Raw genomic sequence first — 20,742 nt, forward strand, 5'->3', positions numbered from 1 at the left:
GATTTGCCATGTGCAAACTTCCTGCTCAGATTAAAGTCATATTGAAAAATTAGTGGAAGTTGTTTTGCACTAATGCAGCCGTTTTCAAAGAGGTAAAGTGAAGTTTATTAATTAGTCACAAGCAAGGCTTACATTTACACTACAATGAAGTTACTGTGAAATTCCCCTAGTCGCCACACTCCGGCGCCTGTTCGGGTCAATGTACCTAACCAGCACGTCTTTCAGAGTGCGGGAGGAAACCGGAGCACTCGGAGGAAACCCATGCAGACACGGGGGGAGAACGTGCAAACTCCACACAGACAGTGACCCAAGCCGAGAATCAAACCCAGGTTCCTGGCACTGTGAGGCAGCAGTGCAAACCACTGTGCTACCGTGCCGCCTGTGTTTGAGAGGGATTTGAGGGAGGCTACAAATAATGCAAAAATGAGAAACTAATCACCAAAAAACAAATACAATATCAAGGACTAATAATACAATAACAGGCGATCCCTTTACAACAATAGATTCCAGCATAAGTAACAATAGAGTCCATTGTAAGTTATCTAGCAACATTCCGGGGGCTTCACAGTGTTGGGCGAGCGCTGAATGTGATGATTGAATGGATGAACTCACATACAAGATGAGAGAGTAATAAGATTATGCCCCTCCCAACCCTGCCCCTTTCCCCCCCCCTCCCAACCCTGCCCCTTCCCCCCCCCACCCTCCTCAAGACTTGCCTCAGCCATAAATGCATTTATAGTCAATTGAGTGATCTGCACATTTAAAGAAAAGATGAGAAAGCAGAAATGAGAGAAAGGAAAAAAATGGTGCTGGTGAGTCCAAAGCTGGGATAATCCATTCTCGGAATAAGCAAAACACTGCTCAGTGTCATCTACATTGACGTGCGAAAAGAGAACTGCCCCTCTTTTAAACTCCAAGCAACAAGCTAAATTTCTCGTCTGACACCTGAGCAAATTTCATTTCAACAAGTAGAATTGCAAAACCAAGGTCAATCCGTTTTATCCGTTTCACAACTAACTAAGCTGTGCAACACAATTGTAATGGAACGGTTGACAAATCATCACAATCGATCTCCCACCAATTAGTGTACAATAAATCCAGACACAAAACAAGGAACGGGGGGGCGGGGGGGAAAGCTTTGGGCACCAAAACTCCAATGTCATACCGGTGCCTCCCAAACTTGCTGCCTACCATTGATTTGTGGAGTGAAATTACATTCTCTTCTCCCAAATGACTATCCACTGTTACTTACCACAGATTAAGATTTGCACTCTGACATCATTTTTGGAAGTTCACACACTGTAAATTGTTCAGTAATAGGCGACTGTCTCAGCTGAATGCGTGACACAATGTGGATGACTCTCAATGTCTCATGCCATTTCTGCTATCACTGTGCAATTAAGTGGCGCAGGTTAAAAGGCCAGCTCACCATTCGCAAGGTAAGTGTTCTAAAGTGATGCAATAGTGTGGAGCCAAAAAAGGCTTGCACTTACAAAGCTTCTCTCAGGAACACTCTAAAGTGCTTCTCACTGAATCACCATGCAGCCTAATGACTTATGTGGGATAACACAAAGTAGTTCTGCACAGAACAAGGTGCCACAAGAGGGAGAATGCTGAAAACAGCATGGGATTTTCAACATTCACTCATACCACTGGACAGGGAGATGATGTTACAGTTCAGGCTCCCACACCCCAAATGCTTCCACTGATTTTAGGGAACTGGGCAACATGCCCTGTAAGCATCCCCAAAGAACCCTGTGTTTTTATTTCTTGCTCTACGTGGGAAAGTGCAGCATCGATTTCATCATTAACAGTGATAGCTGATCAACTGCATAATGGAGAATCAGCAACTCTTTGACTACATCTCCTGCCTATCCTAATGAAGAAAAAACCTCGCATGTTGAAACAGACTGAACCACTCTTACCTGCCAATAAAGTGCACAAAACAATAAGTAATTGGTTAAACATCAAATGGTGCAAAACAAATAAGAAAATGAGGAAAGTAGTATTCGTTCATGAGGAAGCGATATAACCTAACAACTTAATGTCTTTTTGCAGGTCCTTTGAATGAAATGTAGAGCTATCTTTCTCTTGGTGTACTGTCTGCTATCTTAAAGTATATCTTTCAGGATAAGGTGTGTGACTTGTAAGCTTCCAGTAACCACCAAGCCAGAACTAAAGATTTACAGCCAGAAGTGGAATATTTATTTATCTGCAACTTTCTTGACATGAAACCACTTCTTAAAAAAGCAACAGTCAAAAAATAATAATCATCGCTCCTTAGTAAACAACAGTCTTACAAATACAACAAAATACGCAGATTATTTTAATTCCACACAACTTTTTAGAATTATACTTCCAATTGACAAAATGCCACCTATGTCAATATCTGTTCCCACAGCATCTACGGGAATTTCTCCAGATAAATGCAATATCCATAGTTTACCACTTTGTACTTAATGATGAGTCATCTCCCTTTCCAAGTCCCAAGTTGGCTATATACCAGAATGTAAGACTCAAGACATTGATCATTAGAACATAAGATCATAAGACCATTGGAAGTATTAGCCCTCTCTCCACTCACATTGTCTGCACCTGTAAAGACTTGATTACCTGTTAAGACTCGCATTCCAACCATTATCTTGTAATTGAGTTTGTGTCTATATATATGCCCTGTTTGTGAAACAAATCCTGCACTCACCTGATGAAGGAGCAGTGCTCCGAAAGCTCGTGCTACCAAATAAACCTGATGGACTTTAACCTGGCGTTGTGAGACTACTTACTGTGCCTATCCCCAGTCCAATGCCGGCAACTCCACATCAGAAGTATTTAAAGTGGAGGTGGATAAATATTTGATACATCAAGGAATAGACAGGGAAACGGCACAGAAAAGAAGTTGAGGCCGACACAGATCAGACATGACCGTATTGAATGGCGGGACGGGCTTGAAGGGCCTGGTGGCTTATTCCTGCTTCTATTTCTTGTGTTCTTGGGTGTAAAGACAAATCCCGATTTCGTCACAGACTGATCCATATGCCTGGAGCACAGCACCTCTGACAATACAGCACACCCTCAATTTATGCTGGTGGGGTGTCAGGTTAAATGAAGCCCAAGGGGTGGAACTTTACAGTCCCTCGGGTCGGTGGGATTTTCTGATTCCACTGAAGTCGATGGACTTTGAACGGCCCATCCCTGCCGCGACAGGGCTGTGAAATTCCACCCTCAACCTGACTCTTCAACTCGAAATCTGGTGACTTGAAAAGCAGGAGGGTTGTCAACTGTGCCAAAGGAATGCACAGAACATAATCCCTGTTGGGACTTTGCTGATTTATTGGATTGTCAAAATATTGTCGGCTAATGTTTTTGCTGAGAGGGTTTAGTGGGAATTTATAATCTTGTTTTGCTCTCTTCTTCACTTGTGGAGTTTATGAAAGTGAAGGAGACTGATGTGACAATTAAGAGTAACCTTCCCCACAGACTCGGCACTCACTAATTGGAAGAGACAACCCTAAATGGGTCAGGCTCTCGTATCTTTTTACCCAATCATTTCAGTCACCCATCTCCAGCAGACCTCACAATGGCTCAACACATATTGGCCTGGATGTGGAGATGCTGGCATTGGACTAGGGTGGGCACAGTAAGAAGTCTCACAAAACCAGGCTAAAGTCCAACAGGTTTAATTGGAATCACGAGTTTTCGGAGCGCTGCTCCTTCATCAGGTGAGTGGATGAAGGAGAAGCGCTCCGAAAGCTCGTGATTCCAAATAAACCTGTTGGACTGTAACCTGACGTTGTGAGACTTCTTATATATTGAGCTTACATGAGTTGAGTTTTCACTTTGGGCGCAATCAGGAAATATGGCCCAAACTGGGTTCAGGTTTCTACATCAGTGCATCCACAAGTACAAACATAAAATCATCAACTATTGTGCAATCGTATAACTCTACTTGACATAGATAGTCATGGATATACTTAAGAGTGGTAACCTGTTGTGGCTTTATCAATCCAAGCTGAAAATTAGCTCATCACACATACGTGTTTTTAAAATAAAGAGTACCCTGTCCACAACCTGTTTTTCAAATCACTGGAAGTGGCTCTTAAAAAAAGCTATTCTGAACTATTTATAAGTTTCATGAATATACATCCGTCAGTTTTTTACATAAATGTGGTCATTTCTAATGTGTAAACCCATGTCCAATGGTACCTGTGCACTTCAGAAAATCGAACCCAAACAAGTTGGCAGCAAGTATATTTTTATTCAAGGATGGCACTGGCAGTGTCCAGTCCAGACCCCAGTGTTTGTCACAAACACTTATACAGCCACCATGCCCTGTCGTAGCTCTCCATCCAACAGGATCAGAGCACAAAAGGGAGTGCGCAAATACCTCCGCCAATTTGACCAGAGATTCAGTCACAACACCAGCCCCTGTATTATTCGCCAGCATACAGCCACGTCTCGCTTTTACTGCAAGCCCGCTGGTAAAGAATTTAAGCCTGTTATGTTAAAAAAAAACATTGCGGTGGTGGAGGCTAATCAGGGGATGGACTGCATTCTTCACAGGGTCCATTTAGATGACCATCAAAATGTGTCTGAAGGGTAAGAGGCAGTCCAGAGAGCCCCTTTCTGATCAGCTTGGAACTATTCAGTCAGCTCAGCAGAGGACATTTGACTCATTTGCACAATAAATATGTGGTTGGTCCACAGCTTGTGTAGAAAGAGTAATCTAGCGATGGAGCAGCAGGGGAGAAACAGCAGAGAAAACAGAAAACAGGAATGGGTTGACTTGTGTACATCCACTGATCTACTTACATAACTGCCACATGCAATATTGCACACTAAATAAATAGAAGACAAATAATATTCTCCCGAGAAGCCTGCCACTCAATTAGTGATAGGCTGATACCCAGCAGGTATTCCCTATGGCAGTCATAGATGTTTACCACCAGCACAGCGGGTTCAATGAGGCTGAGTGCAATTGTGCCCTCGAGGTTTAGAAATCACACTCTTTCCCAGTTTTGTGGGAGAAAAGAACATGCACACAGCAGAGGGCGCAGAATAAAACTGGCAGGAAATTAGAAGATTATGGGTGGAAAAGGTAAAACGTTGGAATCTCTCAGCAGGCAACATCTGTTGTGAGGGAACGAGAGAGCTGGTGTCTCATATCAACGACCTTGAATCAAAATGTTCATCCACCTGAAACATGAACTCCATTTCTCTCTCCACTGGTGCGGCAGGGTGGCACAGTGGTTAGCACTGCTGCCTCACAGCATCAGTAGCAGGGTGATTGCCTGTGTAGAGTTTGCAACTTCTCCCCATGTCTGCATGGGTTTCCTCCGGGTGCTCCGGTTCCCTCCCACTGTCCAAAGATGTGTAGGTTAGGTGGATTGGCCATGCGAAATTGCCCCTTAGTGTCCCAAAATGTGTAGGTTAATAGTTAGTGTCCCAAGATGTGTAGGTTAATAGCCATGGTAAATGCATGGGGCTACGGGGAGAGGGCGGAGGGGAGGACCTGGGTGGAATGTTCTTTTGGAGAGTCGGTGCAGACTCAATGGGCCGAATAGCTTCTTTCTGCACTGTAGGGATTCTATGGTACTATGCCGCCTGTTCTGCTGAGTGGTTCCGTCATCCTCTCATTTTTTTTTAGTATTGGATTTCCATTATCTGCAGCATTTTAGCAGGTTAGGAATTGCTGTGATACATACAGTTCATCCATAGCACGACTTTATTCAAGCATCACACCCAGTATGGTGGAACAGGATGAAAGTGGCACCTTGGACCTTTTTCTCCAAGTTGTTTTGGCATCTCACTTTGAATGTGGAAGCAAGTTGGTTTTGTAATCCTTTTCCTCAACCCTTTCTGTCAGCTAAAATGTAGGGCACGTAAAAAAGCTGGAGAAACCAGAAGATGGAGTGAAAAAAGACTTGCGTCAACGTCATTGAGGGAATTGAGGGTAAATGCAGTAAAGCTTCCAATACCAACAACAACTTGCATTTATATAACACCTCAAACCAGTAAAATGATCCAAGGGAAATGGTATCAAACAAAATCTGGTACAAGCAATACAATGGGAGATGAGGGCAGCTGAAAAAACACTTGTTCAAAGCCTTAGGGTTTCCTTGGGCAGCAAGGTGGCACAGCAGTTCGGACTGCTGTCTCACAATGCCAGTGACCCGGGTTCAATTCCGGCCTCGGGTGACTGTCTGTGTGGAGTCTGCACGTTCTCCCTGTGTCTGCGTGGGTTTCCTCCGGGTGCTCCGGTTTCCTCCCACACTCCAAAGATGTGCAGGTTAGGTGGATTGGCCGTGCTAAATTGCCCCTTAGTGTCAGGGGGATTAGCAGGGTAACTGTGAGGGGAAATGAGGATAGGGCCCTGATGGGATTGTTGTCGGTGCTGGCTTGATGGGACGAATGGCCTCCTTCTGCAATGTAGGGATTCTATGATCCTTCAAGGAAGAACAAGGGTAGAAAGGCAGAGATGTTTTGGGAGGGGATTTCAGAGTCACCAGCCATGGTAGCTGAAAGCATGGTTTCTAAAGGTGGAGCAACTAAAAAGAAAAATCAAGGATATATAACAGGCCAGAATTTGTAGAGTTGAGGGGGAGTTGTAAAGCTGGAACAGGAAACAAAAGGATGGGCATGGGAGGCAATGAAGGGGTTTGGAAACAAGGATGTGAATCAATCAATCAATTCAGCATGATTGTTGGTGTTAGGGTGGACTCACAGGGAGGTGTTCAAGAACTTAACCTGACCCTTCATCAAATAGGAATGTGCCAATTTTCTCCTTTTGTTGGTGGGTGACAGGTTGAGTTGAAATATTCTCACTGTTACGTATACCAAATTTGCGCTGCTTTCGGATCTCCACTGGTGGTGCTTGCTGATCACAGTGGGTTGCAGGACGTGTCACCTTATGAGTGGTAAGATCACGGTGGAATTGGCAGACTGTGACTAAGTGAGCCAATCAGAAGAACGGGAGAGATGTCACGGTTCTACGCGTACATTTAAAACGTGATGCGCACTACACAAAGCTTTTATATCACAGGAGATAAATAGTCTGCCCCATGGGAGGCTGCAGTTCAGTAATGCATTAGAAGACCGATAAACAAATGGGTCTCCAGGGGCAAGTTTACACTTGGCATTCTAACAACTGTGCCAGACCTGCCCATCTGCGCTGGAGCAAAGTAAAAGTATCCTAAATGTGGCATTGGATGATGAACCTCTGAACCTCAATTCCTTACAATCCCTTGCCCTTTGATGCCCAAACTTAGAATGAGTGATGCATCAACTTAAAACAGGATTCTCAATAATTGGATTAGCAGCAGGATCCTTGAAGAAGATGACTTTCTCCTGACAGTTGTTTTTCATATTCTGTTGTACATTTCGCAAGGATAGGCAAGGGAGTTTGGGGGGGTTGTAATCTGAACCTATACATCTCACTATAATTGTAATATTGTAATTAAAAAGTCATTGAAACGGCAGAGCATTGTGGAAACGATTAAATTTGCATTAATTCTAAATTACATCCTTCACATTTCAGCTTTCTCGGAGACAAAAAAAAACGACAAGTCTTTTCCAGTACATTTGTTTAACCCAGAGAGAGGAAAAAGAGGGATGGGATAGACGAGACCAACAGGGAAGGACAGACGTGAATCAGTAGAGGAGTAAATTACGCCAATAGTCCGGTAGATTCTGTGTATCTGCATTCTCTCACATTGTCTGTGTTAAAATGGTACTGCCCAGCACACTGTCAGCAATTTGTTTTAACTTGACAATTATCCAATTCCGTCTAAATGTTCAATCGTATCTGCATCATGTATGCAAATCTGAACTCAGATATCTGTAGGCTCCCTATAAAAAAATTCTTTTAACAGGTTAGAGGAAAGTGAAATTTTTTTTTTTAATTTAAAATATAGTTGTTTGCGTGGGACTGTCTCTAAACGTGCATTTGTTTTCCTGGAAGAAAATAGTTCAATTTGTTTCTATGTCTCCCATCCTCAGGACTTTCACAGCAGCTGGACGATTTGGAGTTTGACAAAAGATGATCAGTCCATGTTGCTTTCTCTGACATATATTAATGACCACGACCTTGGTGCTCAGGGCACAATTTCAAAGTTGGGCAGATGACCTTGAAACTTGCAGGTATGGTGAACTGTGAGGAGGCTTGCGTAGAACTTCAAAAAGGTCATAGAACAAAACGGTAAAATGGGCGCACAGCTGACAGATGAAATCTAATGGAGAAAAATGTGAAGTGATTTGTTTTAATAAAAAGAACATGGAGGGACAATATAAAATTCTAAAATGGGTGCAGGAACAGAAGGACCTGGGGTGTGTGAGAACAGAAGGACCTGGGGTGTGTGAGCACAGAAGGACCTGGGGTGTGTGAGCACAGAAGTCATTGAAGGTGGCAGGACAGGTTGAGAGCATGGTTAATAAAGCGCACAGTATCCTGGATTTTATTAAGGCAGAATAGAGTGCAAGAGCAACGAGGTGTTATTGAATCTGTAGTTCAACCTCAACCTTGTTACTCAGTTGGAGTATTGCATTCAGGTCTGGGCGCCTCTCCTTTCGAGAAGATGTCAAGGCATTGAGGAGGGTGCAGAAAAGATTCACATGAACGTTTCCAGAGGTGAGGAACTTAAATTATGAAGACAGATTGGAGAAGCTGGGGCTGTCTTCCTTGGTGAAGAGAAGGCTGCAAGGGGATCTTTTGGAGATATTCAAAATCATGAGGAATCTGGGCAGAGTAGACAGGGACAAACTCGTGAAAGGATCAAATATGAGAGGGGACAGATTTAAAGTAACGGGTAAAAGAAGCAAAAGGGACATGAGGAAAATAATATTTACGCAGCGAGTGGCTAAAGTCTGGAATGTGCTGCCTAAGAGAGTGGTAGAGGAAGGTTCAATCGAAGCATTCTTTCTGAAAAGGAAGAATGCGCAGGGTTACAGGGAGAAGATGAAGAAGTGCACTAAATGAATTGCTCATTCAGAGAGCTGGTGCAGATATGATGGGCAGAATGGCCCCCTTCTGCACTGTAGAAATTCCATGAGTCTGTGAAGTACTCATCCAATCTTCAAACTGAAGTATGCTCACTGCGGGAAAGGTGGGGGCAAAGCTTCACTGAAGACTGAGGGCGCATCTTACTTGACAGCAGTCAACTGCTGCTTCAATTAAACTCATCAGCAACAGTGAACAGAAACAACTGGAAAAGCTGGAAGGGAGAGTTTAATGAATGTGAAATTTTGCTTTGCTCTTTAACCTCGATACAATCAGAATGATTTTTTTCTTAGCAGGAGATTGCACTGGGAAGCAACACAATTGATTCCATTAACATTCAGATTAAGTAGAGCCCAGACTGTTGATGGAACCTCAGACTTCTCTGAGAAGACTCCCGACTGTCCTTGAGAAGGTCAGACTGCAGCACATGGTCTCAGAAGGGCTCGCCAGACTGATGCAGTGCCTGGCCCTTCCAGAAGGAGGCACACTTGGACAGGATGAGAACCATCAATCAATCACAAGTGGGTACATTGTCTTAAACTCGTCCAACGCTTGGAGGCAACACAGACTGAACACGTCACATTAAGAACACAGACTAAAGAGCGGCTAACATTTTAAAAAAAGAGATTGCTACTTGACAAAACATTAGCACCCCCCCCCCCCCCAACTCCTTTCCCAGTGATTTGCAAGGTTCGCTTCTAAGCAGAAATGCATCTGAACCCCTGTCCCCAAGGCAGGTTTAATTTACAGCATTTTATTGCCAGTGTTTTAATGCAGAGATTTTTTTTTCCCCACCTGATCTACGACCAGCTAACACACTCTGACCTCCCATAACTCAAGATACAGAAGCAAGATTTATACGGCCCGTGCTGGGAATATTGCAGACAGCACTGTGCACAGGAGGAAGAAAATTAATTTCCTATCACACACACACACAGTATTTCCAAATATATACAGTATTTAAGCACAAGCTTCGAAGGAAAGAAGTTCGTGGGGAAATCAATTGCTAACATATTTATCAGCTTGTAGAAAAGTGTGCACAAACTGTGTGTTGAAACAACCTGGGGTCTGCGTGTATCAGATGTTTTTTTTTCCCTCGGTGTATTTGTTGGTCTCCCTGAACCTAGCAAGTGGCCGGATCATTCAATCCGTGCTCACCGAAACATCTCTCTCCAATGTGCCTACCTGCCACACCTGTCCGCACGGGACGGGGGAACCTGACTTCAGTGAATAAGTTAAATTCTGCCTCTCAGTCCTGTGAAGCCTAACTCCGGCATCAACTTGGAAGCAAGGGGGGGGGGGTGGAACAGAGGCGCCCTGTCCACCTCACCTGGATGACAAGAGTTAATTGTCAGATGACAGACAGTGCGCTAAATCTCAAGTGGTAGCGAAAAGGGAGTGACAAAGTGATGCTTTGAAAGAAAACTTCTTAAAAAGGGGGCAGACACCACACACACACACCCTAAAAAAAATCCTGCAGTATTGGATAATCAACATTTCAGGACAGTTCCACCTTGTAGTTTGCTTGCTCAATAATAACAGAAGCATTGCACTGAAATCTCAGTGGAGGGAAACTTTGAAGTTAAAGGAATAGTTTTGGACCTCGGGGTAATGTGCTGAAGGGTTTTTTTAAAAAACAGATGGCTTCCACAGAAAAAGAGTGAGAAAGAGAGGCACTTGCAAACTCTGTTCCCCAGAATTATGGTTCAAAAGCAGATGATTAACCTTGCTTACCAGCAGTGGAGGGGAGGAGAGGGGGGGGGGGGGGGAGGGTGAGGATCTGTTTGCAACAGATTCTCGGTCATTGCGACCCAGTAATTGGAAAATCGATGCAGTTGTCTTGCAGTCGGAGAGAGAGAGAGAGAGATACCGAGGTGAAAAATAGACGCTCTTATCACCTTCCACCGTCTACAGCCTCTCTGGACAGCCCCATTCATTCTGCAGACAGCTCTGGGTACCTCCAGCCTCACGGAGGTACACGGTGAGGAAGAATGAATGACTTGGCTTGGCCACAAACTGCATTCATCCCCCCTTCCCGCACCGGAACCACCTCGCACTCAATTGATGGGCAACTGCATGCGATTCACAGGTACGAGTCGGGCTGCAGTGGCCAGTGAATTAGTTAGTGTCAGGATGATGATAATAATTTTTTTTTAAAAAGAGGGCGCAAGTTTGCATTGGGGCGGGGGGGACAATTGAGCCTGAATTTCAGGTAAGGGTGAGAAGGAGAGCCCAACGCCAGTGACAGATCCAGATTGCCACTCTCTGCTCCTGTCATGAACTTAGTGGCTGTCACTTGTGTGTCCAGACCACGCACGCACACCCATCTCTGAAAGAGAGACAGGAGCACAGCTTTAACATACACTGACAACAACAAAGGGGGGGAAAGTGACAATTTACTCATCTCATTTTCCCCTACCTACCCTTCTCGCCTCGACCCGTGGCGCAGAGAGCCCAAGGAAGCAGCCAGCAGTAGTAGCAGCAGCAGCATCCCAACAGCAGTTTCCCCATGGTCCCCTTCACTGGGCGCGGTGCTCCCTGGAAGCGGGCAAACCTCCTCAAGCCCGGCCACTTCTTTAACTCTATCGGCAGCCGCTCATCTGGAGGCGGTGGCTTGCACGGCGGTCCGGCGGCGGCTCCTTCCACACCGGGCCGCCACTTGGAACCAAACTCGGGCTCCGCCGGCGGGGTCCCAAAAGCTTCCTCCTTTTTGCCAACCTGCTGCGCTCCGGCCGCTACTGATTGGGCCGGGGCGCCTTGACTGACAGCCGGCTCCTCCAATCAGCGCCGCGCTGCATGTATCAGCGTTCCACGGATGAAATGTTACAGTGGACGGGCAGCCAATGAGAGAGGAGGGGGAGGAGGGAGTCCCGCCCCCTTTCTCAGGCAAGGTTGGAGACGCGTGTCGCTCTGCAGCAGTCAGACCTGGGTCTGCAGATGCAGGCAATGCTATAACATCTGTGTGTGTGTATGTCTCTTTCGGTCTCTCTCTGTAACATGATGGTTACATCAGCTTGCTTGCAATCAAACTTACTTTAATAATATAGAATATTCAACGTAGAAAAGGATAACTGTGTCTTTCTCATGTGAAGAACATTCACAATCCTGCTTGCTCCCCATATCCTTCATTATGTCTCCTTTTCGAGCAACCGAGTCCATTTTAAAAGTAGGTGGCAACACTAAACACTCCTTGATTCCAATGGGAACACAACCAGATAATAGAAACAGATCACAGCCTTTCATAATCACCAAAGCTCCTTTGAGTCAATCTTTCAACTCCAGCGAAAAAGGGTTTGACTTCCCGAGTGTCTCTTTCCTAACCGTAGTCCTTAATTCCTGATAACGTCTAGCATTTTTTTAACTGTTGGACTGGCATGGACATGATGGGCTGAATGGCCTCTTTCTGTGCCATAACTTTTCTGTGGTTTTATGGGTGGAGGTTTGGATTGTGTGAGAATGCCATTGTGGTCTGGGGGTGGAGCCACATCGCAGGGGTGGGTTCGTATGCTGGTCTGGGAATAAACATGACTTGGCGAGAGGAGGAGAGGGGGAAAGATTTTTTAACCCACCCCATTTAACCCACCCCATTTCCCCCCCCCCCCCAAAAAAAATCTCCTTTTATTTACCCTCCCCACCCTCCTCCTTGCAGCAGCCACCCACCTCTTGGCCGGAGTGGCTCGGCAAAGCTAAATTTTGACAGAACGGGAACCGACAACACTGCACAATTTGGAAGGCTGGAAATTTGGCACCTTTATTTCAAAATAAAAACAAGAGCTTCAAATGTAAATTCCTAATAATAAAAAAAAATAGATTGGTGCATTCGCAGCATCGACGTTCACCGCTGGAGCTCCAGCACCAAAGTTTGTATTTCTCCCGTGTTTTACTGAAACCTGTTGCATCACCCCAGCGTTGAGATAGAAGCCTTTGCTGATGGAACCAGACCCAGATGCTGCATTCCAGTCCCAAACCTCACAAGCACAAAAAAAAGAAGTCACTCACTGGACAATTAGTCCAAGATCAACATTTTAAAATAGACTGGAACGCAATTGATAGTTCATTCAAAACGTTAAGTGAAGAGAAACTGCGATTAAAAATCTTTCGCCCACCCATTGTCAGAATGTCTGTACTTTACAATCTGAACTATGTACAGCAGCTTCCGATTTTAGATTCGATTTTTTTTATTAGGAAGGGTGATAGAATTTACATTTGAGGCTATTAATTTTTTAAATAAAAGTGCCAGATTTCCAGCGCTCCAAATTGTGGAGCATAAACCCGTCTCAGGTAAAATTACAAAGACCAATTAGGAATAAGGCACCGATGGGAAGAGAGCGCATAATTACTTGAGGTGCTGTTTCACATTAGCTCCCCCCCTCCCGTCCCCCCACGCTGATATTATTGAAGTAAGTTTGATGTAACCATCATGTTACAGCCATTTGTTTCATGATGAACATCATGTACTGCACAATTCAACATAGCAGTATTAGATCGGTAATTAATGTTACACAGTGCGTATTACATAGTGACAGTTTGTCTCAGTCGGTAGCACTCTCACCTCTGAGTCACAAGGTAGGAGGATCAATCACCCAACTCAAGCTGCTCAGCTCAAAGCGCTGTCGATTTGACGAACAACCCTCTAATGAGATGTTAAACCGAGGTCTGATTTGGGCTGTTCAGGTAAATAGATGTTCGTGGCACCAATTTAGAGGAAATGCTCCCAGTGAAAGTGGCCAACACACCTCCCTCAATCCACACCCAGGAAGGAATACTTGGCGTTTGAACAACGCCTTGCATGTTCGCAAGGTAGCAAAAACACCCCCGCCACCTCTAAAGTCCGTGAAGTACTTTTCAATGTTGTACAGTCGGAAAGGTGGGGTGGCATAGTGGCACAAGTGGTTAGCACTGCTGCTGCCTCACAGCGCCAGGGACCCGGGTTCGGTTCCCGGCTTGGGTCGCTGTCTGTGTGGAGTTTGCACGTTCTCCCCGTGTCTGCGTGGGTTTCCTCCGGGTGCTCCGGCTTCCTCCCACAGTCCAAAGATGTGCGGGTTAGGTTGATCGGCCATGCTAAATTCTTCCTCTGTTTACCCGACAGGCGCCGTAATGTGGCGACTCGGGGATTTTCACAGTCACTTCATTGCAGTGTTAATATAAGCCAACTTGTGACTAATAAATAAACTTTTAGGTGCAAAAAACAAGCAATGTGGTGTTGACCAGTTAATGTGTTTTTCGTGGTATTGTTTGTTGCGGGGGAGGTAACTGTACCAGGGCTAACTCACTGCTCTCCTTTGCAACAGTGTCACATAATCATTTACAAACAGCAGATAGGGCAGACAGGGCCCAAATTTAACATCTCATCAAATGGCGCAGTCCAAATAAAGAACAAAAAAACAAAGAAAATTACAGCACAGGAACAGGCCCTCCGGCCCTCCAAGCCTGCACCGCCCATGCTGCCTGACTGAACTAAAACCCCCTAGCCTTCCGGGGACCACATCCCTCTATTCCCATCCTATTCATGCATTTGTCAAGACCCCCCTTAAAAGTCATTACCGTATCCGCTTCCACTACCTCCCCCGGCAGCGAGTTCCAGGCACCCACCACCCTCTGTGTAAAAAATCTGCCTCGTACATCTCCTTTAAACCTTGCCCCTCGCACCTTAAACCTGTGCCCCCTAGTAATTGACTCTTCCACCCTGGGAAAAAGCTTCTGACTATCCACTCTGCCCATGCCTCTCATAAACTTGTAGACTTCTATCAGGTCGCCCTTCAACCTCCGTTGTTCCAATGAGGACAAACCAAGTTTCTCCAACCTCTCCTCATAGCTAATGCCCTCCATACCAGGCAACATCTGTAAAGCTTTTCTGTACCCTCTCCAAAGCCTCCACATCCTTCTGGTAGTGTGGCGACCACTTGATGTGCAGGTTCGGTTGATTGACCATGCTAAATTGCCCATAGTGTCCCGGGATGAGTAGGTTAGAGGGATTAGCGGGGTAAATGTGTGGGGTTGTGTGATAGGCCCAGGGTGGGATTGTTGTCAGTGCCGACTCGATGGGCCTCCTTCTGCACTGTAGGTTTCTATGATTCTATGATCAAAAACAGAACTGGACCAGCCATAAAAATACTGTGGCTGCAAGAGCAACCACAGTGTTCTGCAGAGATGACCTGACTCCCTAAAGCCTGTCCACCATCAACAAGGCATAAATCAGGAGTGTGATGGAATAGTCTCCACTTGCCTTGATGCAACTCCAACAACACTCAAGAAGCTCAACAGCATGCAGGACAGGCAGCCCACATGAGCGACAGAGACCCCATCCACTGCCTTCAATGCTCACTCCCACCACCACTGTTGCACTGTGGCAGCAGTGTGCACCATATGCAAGATCCTCTGCAGCAACCCGTTGAGCCTTCTTCGACAGCAACCTCCAAACCCATAACCACTACCATCCCGAAGGACAAGGGCAGCAAGTGCATGGGAACATGGCAACACAGGTGGAGAAGGTGGTGAAGAAGGCATATGGTATGCTTGCCTTTATAGGACGGGGTATAGAGTATAAAAGCTGGAGTCTGATGATGCAGCTGTATAGAACGCTGGTTAGGCCACATTTGGAGTACTGCGTCCAGTTCTAGTCGCCGCACTACCAGAAGGACGTGGAGGCGTTAGAGAGAGTGCAGAGAAGGTTTACCAGGATGTTGCCTGGTATGGAGGGTCTTAGCTATGAGGAGAGATTGGGTAAACTGGGGTTGTTCTCCCTGGAAAGATGGAGAATGAGGGGAGATCTAATAGAGGTGTACAAGATTATGAAGGGGATAGATAGGGTGAACGGTGGGAAGCTTTTTCCCAGATCAGAAGTGACGTTCACGAGGGGTCACGGGCTCAAGGTGAGAGGGGCGAAGTATAACTCAGATATTAGAGGGATGTTTTTTACACAGAGGGTGGTGGGGGCCTGGAATGCGCTGCCAAGTAGGGTGGTGGAGGCAGGCACGCTGACATCATTTAAGACTTACCTGGATAGTCACATGAGCAGCCTGGGAATGGAGGGATACAAACGATTGGTCTAGTTGGACCAAGGAGCGGCACAGGCTTGGAGGGCCGAAGGGCCTGTTTCCTGTGCTGTACTGTTCTTTGTTCTTTGTTCTTTATCACCACCTGCAAGTTCCCCTCCAAGTCAGTCACCATCCTGACTTGGAAATATATCAGCATTCCCTCACTGCCACTGGGTCAAAATCCTGGAACTCCCTTCGTAACAGCGCTGTGGGTGTACCCTACCCCACATGGACTTCAGCAGTCCAAGAAGATGGCGCACCACCACCTTCTCAGGGGCAAGGAGGGGTAGACAATAAATGCAATGCTGGCCACATCCTGTGAATGGATAAATAAAACAAAACAAAACAGCCCCTCAGAAAGAGCATTTCTCCCCAGGTACCTGCTGGACTTTCCATCTTGATTTGTGGGCTGAACTCTGTGTTCGGGTAGCATAGTATGTAAGGCACATTGTACTTTTACCGGCAAGACCAGGTGCCAGAGTGTGCTAGATACACTGCCTTTTTCCCCTTCGGGGGCCGGGTGACAGAGCGTGTTAGATGAGCTGTCCTTTGTCTCCTGAGCAAAGGAGATTGCGAGGAGATTTGATAGAAGCGCACAAGATTATTTCAAGTTTAGTTCAGGTAAACAAAGAAAAGCAGGTCCGATTGGCACAGCTAGAAGGTTTTGGGCAAGAAATGCAAGAGGAGTGTGTGAGGTACAAGATGTTTTACACAGTGGGTGGTAATGAGTTGGAACTGGTTGCCTTTGAGGGCGGTGGAAGCACAGATAGATGTTGTGAATTGTTTTACTTTTCTTCCGTTGTCTACTGACGTTTATTTTGCTTGTTTAGAATAGTGGTATCTTTTGGCTTTATTCTCCTAGTTGGTAATTGGATTTCAAACTTTGTCTAAGTTCAACGAAAGTTTACAGGTCACTTACCATATCATTGCAGGCCAGGTAATCTCCTCTGTGCCTGAATGGCTCTGAGTGCCAGACTTCCATCAAGTTGGGCCGCATTTAAAGGCATTTAAAAAAGACAGGTGAAAAGTAGATGCACAAGTCTATTTCCAGTAGATCACATTTATGCCAGCATGCTGTGAATTAGACAGGCAGGAAACATGGGCCGCCATTCTCCCAGAAGTGCTGAATTGGTGGAAATATTGTTCTAAATCCTGTTCAGGTCGGAGTTTGACAGTTCTGGAACTCTGCGCATGCGCAGTGGCCCCGATCTGTCAGTCTCCCCATTTGCTGGCCAGTCCAATCGCTGGCCAGCCCGGGACCCCAGCAGTGCTGCCCCTCCAACTCCCCCCCCCTCCCACGGCCCGATCACGGCCCTCACAACAATTCATGGGCCAGCCCTGATCACCGCCACCACCCCAGTCCTGGAGCGCCCTGAAGCACAGCCCACACCCCTGGCAGTGGCGATCCCCTTACCCCCCCCCCTCACCCCGGCAGACGCCCCCCCCCCCGCACCCACCCCCCCTTCCCGGCTGACACCCCCCCCCCACCCTGGGGTCAGACCCCCTCGGGAGCCAGAGCCCCCCCTCTCCCACCGGCAGACCACCACCCCCCCCCCCCCCCACCCCCAGCCTGCCCCAATCACTGCCCTCCCTCCATCCCAGACTGATTCTGTCTGCAGAGTGGCTGCGGGACCCCCACCCCCACCAATTGGCCCTAGGCTCCGCTCACAATAGGCCCCGCCCCTTTGGCACTGCCCAATGCTCGATGGGCAGTGCCAAGGTGCCCCCTGGGCATGGGCAACTTGTCCCTTGGGCAGTGCGAGGGGGCACAGGCTGGCACTGCCAGGGTGCCCATGCCCAGGGGGCACCACCCCCCACACGCCGCCCGACCCCCCAGGGGGCCCCAATTGCCCTCCCTTCCTTCTGGTAGGGTCTCCTGCTAGTTCACCAAACGTGGGAAGCTCGTGTAAACCCCACCGGAATGAAGTACTCCCGGTGGGTGGGGAGATTCGATCGGGGCCTGAAAGTTCCCGATAATGAACTGCTGTACATATTTAAAATACATTTATAACGGATTCAAATGACTTACCTGCCTTCCTGCCGGTTTCCAGCGTGGTCTGACTGGCAACTGTTCGCCGGCTCTGGGAGATGCGCAAGCGTTCCTGGTGCATGCACAAATCCCAGGACAAGGCCGGTGGCGCGCATCTTTCACCCCGGCCCGACAGAAAAGTTGTGGGTCGCGATGGGAGAATCGCAGCCATGAATTGAGTGGATGTTAATGTTGGAAATGCTGTTGGCAATTGAGTGCATGCTCCAGTTATGATTAAGAGCAACCGATATGAATTGGAGGAAGGGCACAGGCATCAGCCGGTCTATATTAAAACTGCAAAATTTAAATTTCCTTGCCAATGGAGGAGAAACTGCGGAAGGGAAAAGCAGTCTGCACTTATGTTATACTTGGTTTAGCGAATAAACCGCTGTTGAGGATAACCTGGCCCCATCTTCCTTCTTTATCAGATGCTTTCTCAGCAGAATAACAGCTGGGACAGGTGAAATTTGTGCTGAGTCCAAACAGATCCCATTTCGCTGCATCAAGGGCTTTGACCCACAGAGTGAGAGTCACAACATTATGGGGATTTCGTAAACATTCTTGAAGGGTGGATAAGGTCTGTTTAAGTGTCATTATTGGTGTTATTTAAATCCCCATCCCTTTAAACAGGATGCAAAGTTGTCAGAATTTTTAAAAAAGCTGCTGAACTGTTTTGATTGATGAACCATCTGGTGTAGATTAGAAAATTCATTCCCATTTGTTCCCACACGTTCAATAGAGTTTATTGCTGACAATTCCCAAGGGTTGAAATTGCAACTGAACCCATCATTGAATGATTGGCTGAGTTTCACAAGTTCCAAAAACTTATCTAAGCAGAGCGATTGAGTTTGCATTGTGTTTTGCAGTTTTAAAAGTCGATTACAAGATTAGTATACTGAATTGAAGCGCGATTGTTTTTATAGCACTTGAAGGAATTGGGTTTTTCCGTTTCATTTGTGTTTGAGTGTGAGCTTTATTAGATTGCTTTTATTTTCATCTCCACGTGGCTCCTGAGGTCTGCCCATTGTGAATACTGGACGAGTGGCTATGGAGATGACATAGTGGATGGAAGGTGACATGGGAGCTGTGAGTAGTCATGGAGGGGTGTGAAGGAAAAGGGGGGGATGGGTGGAGATGAGAATTAGTGTGGAGGTGAATGGAATCATGTGGGGGCATAGAAAATGGGTGGAGCATGAAGGAAGGTGAGGGTTCGAGGGCAAACCCTGTACCAAGTAGGCAAAACTGATGCAATAGTTTAGCCACAAGAGAAATAAGTCAAATTATATGATTTGCCAACTTTACGTTGAAAACTTAAGAAGGCAATTCAAACTTTAAAAGAATGCACAGAACCATGCACATTATTCCTGGTGAAATAACTGATTGTAAAGAGTTCCCAAAGTGAGTCTGTTAGAATACAGATAGTCTGACACCTCTGAGTAAAATGTGTCACAATTACCTTGTGCTGTATTTCGCTGGCAAAGTACCAGTTAGGTTTTCACCTTGATGCTGGAGTATCAGCTGGTCTGTATTAAAACTGCAAAATTCAAATTTTCTTGCCAATGAAAACTGGCATGTTTCTAGAATGGATGGTTGACCTGTAAGGCCACCCCAACCAAATCTGCATTCGTACAGTGCCCTTTAACAAAGTAGGATGTCCTACAGCACTTCACAGGAGCATAGCCAGTCAAAAACTGAGAATACATGAGCAGTGTTGTGCAAAACCTGATTTTTTTTTTTGAGGAACATCTTTTGAGAGCGAATTTCAGTCATTAAAAGGCTTGAGATGGCCAAAGGCGGGGTGAAGGAAATGGGAGATGCACAAGAGGCTAGTGTTTAAAGAACGTTAAGAGGATTTGGGAGGTTTGTCAGACTTGAGGATGCTACAGAGGTGGGAGGCAAAGCTCTGGGGGGATTTGAATTTGGTAAGGATTTTAAAATGGAGTTGTTGCTGGACCTAAGTCAGTCAACAAGGGAAGGAGTGTTGAGAAAGGCAGCAGAGATTTAGATGAGGTCATGTTTGCAGAGGGTGGAGGATTGGAATCCAGTTAAAAAGAGGTGGAGTTGCCGGCTTTGGACTGGGGTAGGCACAGTAAGTAGTCTCGCAACACCAGGTTAAAGTCCAACAGGTTTATCTGGTAGCACGAGCTTTCGGAGCGCTGCCCTTTCATCAGGTGAGTGCAGGATTTGTTTCACAAACGGGGCATATATAGACACAAACTCAATTACAAGATAATGGTTGGGATGCAAGTCTTAACAGGTAATCAAGTCTTTACAGGTGCAGACAATGCGAGTGGAGAGAGGCTTAAGCACAGGTTAAAGAGATGTGTATTGTCTCCAACCAGGACAGTCAGTGAGGTTTTGCAAGCCCAGGCAAGTCGTGGGGGTTACAGATAGTGTGACATGAACCCAAGATCCCAGTTGAGGCCGTCCTCATGCGTGCAGAATTTGGCTATCAGTTTCTGCTCAGCAATTCTGCGTTGTCATGTGTCGTGAAGGCCGCCTTGGAGAATGCTTACCCGAAGATCAGAGGCTGAATGCCCGTGACTGCTGAAGTGTTCCCCGACAGGAAGGGAACACTCCTGTCTGGTGATTGTCGAGCGGTGTCCAGTCATCCATTGTCGTAGTGTCTGCATGGTTTCCCCAATGTACCATGCCTTGGGACATCCTTTCCTGCAGCATATCAG

The 20,742-nt window shown here is 46.3% G+C and overlaps 1 protein-coding gene across 3 annotated transcripts in view; it reads right to left on the reverse strand.

The window, feature by feature from the left end:
* LOC144510159 (netrin receptor UNC5D-like) overlaps positions 1-11,713 on the reverse strand; it is a 558,422-nt gene extending 546,709 nt beyond the window's left edge. Inside the window, exon 1 of one of the 3 annotated variants that reach the window (XM_078239549.1) lies at positions 11,416-11,713. In XM_078239549.1, coding sequence (XP_078095675.1) covers positions 11,416-11,503 — 88 coding nt within the window. In that variant the 5' untranslated portion in view covers positions 11,504-11,713. The remainder of the gene's footprint in view (positions 1-11,415) is intronic. The other 2 variants (XM_078239553.1, XM_078239551.1) reach the window with 2 other exon arrangements.
* Between the last annotated feature and the right edge of the window lie 9,029 nt (positions 11,714-20,742).

The sequence above is a fragment of the Mustelus asterias genome, chromosome 22 (genome assembly GCF_964213995.1).
Source record: "Mustelus asterias chromosome 22, sMusAst1.hap1.1, whole genome shotgun sequence".
Lineage (NCBI taxonomy): Eukaryota > Metazoa > Chordata > Chondrichthyes > Carcharhiniformes > Triakidae > Mustelus > Mustelus asterias.